The sequence below is a fragment of the Pistacia vera genome, unplaced genomic scaffold, assembly GCF_008641045.1.
Source record: "Pistacia vera cultivar Batoury unplaced genomic scaffold, PisVer_v2 Contig84, whole genome shotgun sequence".
In the NCBI taxonomy this organism is placed as follows: Eukaryota; Viridiplantae; Streptophyta; class Magnoliopsida; order Sapindales; family Anacardiaceae; genus Pistacia; species Pistacia vera.
The window spans coordinates 370,293-373,030 of record NW_022196712.1 but is presented as its reverse complement, the minus strand read 5'-3'; the positions used below and the strand labels follow the sequence as shown (position 1 = coordinate 373,030).

The 2,738-nt window shown below is 33.5% G+C and overlaps 1 protein-coding gene across 1 annotated transcript in view; it reads left to right on the top strand.

Annotated features, from left to right (window-relative positions):
- Positions 1–1,420: 1,420 nt before the first annotated feature.
- LOC116118240 (serine carboxypeptidase-like 18) overlaps positions 1,421–2,738 on the top strand; it is a 9,773-nt gene continuing 8,455 nt past the window's right edge. Inside the window, exons 1-7 of the mRNA XM_031404201.1 lie at positions 1,421–1,566; positions 1,645–1,781; positions 1,874–1,950; positions 2,032–2,154; positions 2,261–2,363; positions 2,465–2,502; positions 2,615–2,716. Coding sequence (XP_031260061.1) covers positions 1,421–1,566; positions 1,645–1,781; positions 1,874–1,950; positions 2,032–2,154; positions 2,261–2,363; positions 2,465–2,502; positions 2,615–2,716 — 726 coding nt within the window. The remainder of the gene's footprint in view (positions 1,567–1,644; positions 1,782–1,873; positions 1,951–2,031; positions 2,155–2,260; positions 2,364–2,464; positions 2,503–2,614; positions 2,717–2,738) is intronic.

Genomic DNA, 2,738 nt, shown 5'->3' with positions numbered 1-2,738 from the left:
CGGAAAAGGCCATAACGACGTGTTACGGCACAGATCCGACAAGTCTGTGCCGTAACGAAATTTTCCGGCCAGATTCCGGCGGTGGTGGCCGGAATCTGACACTGCAGATGGTGGGGGTGTTTTTGTCATTTTACATGTTAGGGTCTTTAGTTAAATTAGTAAACCTAAGGGCTTTTTTATAAATTTTTAAAATTTACCTCGTAATACTCCCATATCCAATAACCCAATACTATCCCTAAAATCCTATCCAAAATACTAAACCAAACGCACCCTAACTGTTTTTCTACTCAAAAGTTCCTCGCTCGAATTCACAACTGCAAGAACTAATTTTACAACCTAACAGTCACCACTTGAATGTCTTCTCAGGAAAGTCTTATTCAGCCGTTGATGTAATTGTTGAATTTGACTCATGATTTTATCATTCTTAATAAATTTTCAAATCATGTAAAGACAATGGAAACTGCAGTTGACTTACCGCCCACTAATTTTATGTACCTAAAAATTTAACTGGAACGGAAGATGGGAGCTTCATCTTTTACAGTTCACTGCAGGCCTTGAGCAATCTTTGGTAATCATATAAATGAGATAACTTTAGGTAAAATATTTTATGTATTTTATTTATTATTTATCTTTCTTTTTCTTTTTTGAAAAAATATATTCTCTCTTCTAAAATTTAAATAATTATTTAAATAAAAAATTTATTTTTTATATTTAAAAATTAATAAAAATTCTCTTTATTTATACGAAATATATTCTTTAAAATAAAGAGCAGACGAACCACTTAGACTAAGAGATGAGTTGTAAGCTGGAAAAGTACCAAACCAAAAAGGACCAGAAGTTTGAATGATGAATCTCTGTTTAAAGTGCAAAATTTGATATATGAATTTGGGAAGTCTGACAATTACTTTTGAAAGAGAATATCATTTTCATCCTCGTGGGCTCCATGTACTATAATAAGGGGCAAAACAAGGGATGTAAATACGTCCGGCCCGGGTTGGGCTCACCCAAGCTTGTCCAGGGTTTTTCTTTTTTAAATCCAAGCCCGCACCAAGGAAAGAGCCCATGTTTTATAAAATATTTTTTTATTTACATAAAATAATTAAAATTATAAATAATAAAGAATTTGAAAATTATTAATTATAAATTTTGAAATCCATTAATAAATACTTTTATAAACGACTTTCGCTATGGAATTATATATATAAGTAACGTTACACAAATTTAAAGACAATGAAAAGTGCAGTTGACTTACCGCCAACTAATTTTATGTACCTAAAAATTTAACTGGAACGGAAGATGGGAGCTTCATCTTTTACTGTTCACTGCAGACCTTTAGCAATCTTCATAATCATATAAATGAGATAACTTTAGGTAAGATATCATATGACAGCGATAGTTGTTTTGTGATTTTGCATACACAATGGCATCAAAGTACACCGTTCGCTTTAGCTTCTTTTGTTTCTTGTCAGTGTTTGTTTTTACGCTTTTTCGAAATGCGGATTGTGGCTCAATAGTTCGGACCTTACCAGGCTTTCCCGGTGTTTTACCTTTCAAACTTGAAACTGGGTCAGTTTTTTTTTCATTTTTTACTTGCATTTTAACTTATATTTGTAACTACTGATATGGGAGATTTTGCAAACTCAGATATGTTAGCGTGGGGAATTCAGAACTCTTCTACTTGTTTGTGGAGTCACAAGGAAATCCTGAAGTGGATCCTGTTCTTTATTATATAGTTGGAGGCCCTGGTTGTGCTGCTTTGAATGGCTTCCTCTTCCAAACTGGTATTTTCAGATATTGTTCTGCAATGCATGCCACCTATAATATGTTAAGGACCATAAAATTTAATTGCAGACTATGTCTACTATTTTTTCAGGACCACTACAATTTGATGATGCTTATTACACTGGTGGCTTGCCAACGTTACATTTGTACCCCTACACATGGACAAAGGTACAAAATTTAAACAATATGTGGACGACTGATGGTAGGGAAATGATATATTATGATTGTATGATGGTGATAATTTTGCAGAGTGCCAGTATAATATTTGCGGATGTCCCTGTTGGCTCTGGTTATTCCTATTCAACAAATGCATCGGATTACAGTATCTCAGACTTAGAATCAGTGAATCAATCTCATGTATTTATAAGAAAGGTGAAGGAATTTTTCACAAAATAAGTTGTCTTTTGTGAAAATAGGAGTTACGGAAACACCATAAAAGTTTGTGTACTAATTCATCAAATTTTTGAACTCAATGCAGTGGTTGAGTGAGCATCCTCAGTTCATCCCAAACCGATTTTTTATCGCTACTGACTCTTATTCTGGCATACTTGCTCCAATCATCGCACAAAGAATATTGGACGGTAATTATTATTATTATTATTTTTTAATCAATTTCAAGCCAAGTAGTGATATAATCGCTTAAAGCTGTTTTTTAGTTTTTTATTTGTGGCTTAATTTGCAGATAATGAAGCTGGAGAGGAGCCATCAATAAATCTAGTCGTAATGCTCTAGAACACATACCATGGTTTAGCCTATTTGGCTCGTTACATTAATGATGAACCATACTTGTAGATTATAAACTAAATCTTCTTGTTATTTATGAATTAATCAGGGGATTATAAGTGGATCACCACATACAGATGGTGAACTTGAAGGAAATGATAAAGTACCATTAGCTCATCAGCTGGGAATATTATCCAAGAGTTTGTACGAGGTGATTTCCAACTGAAAAGACA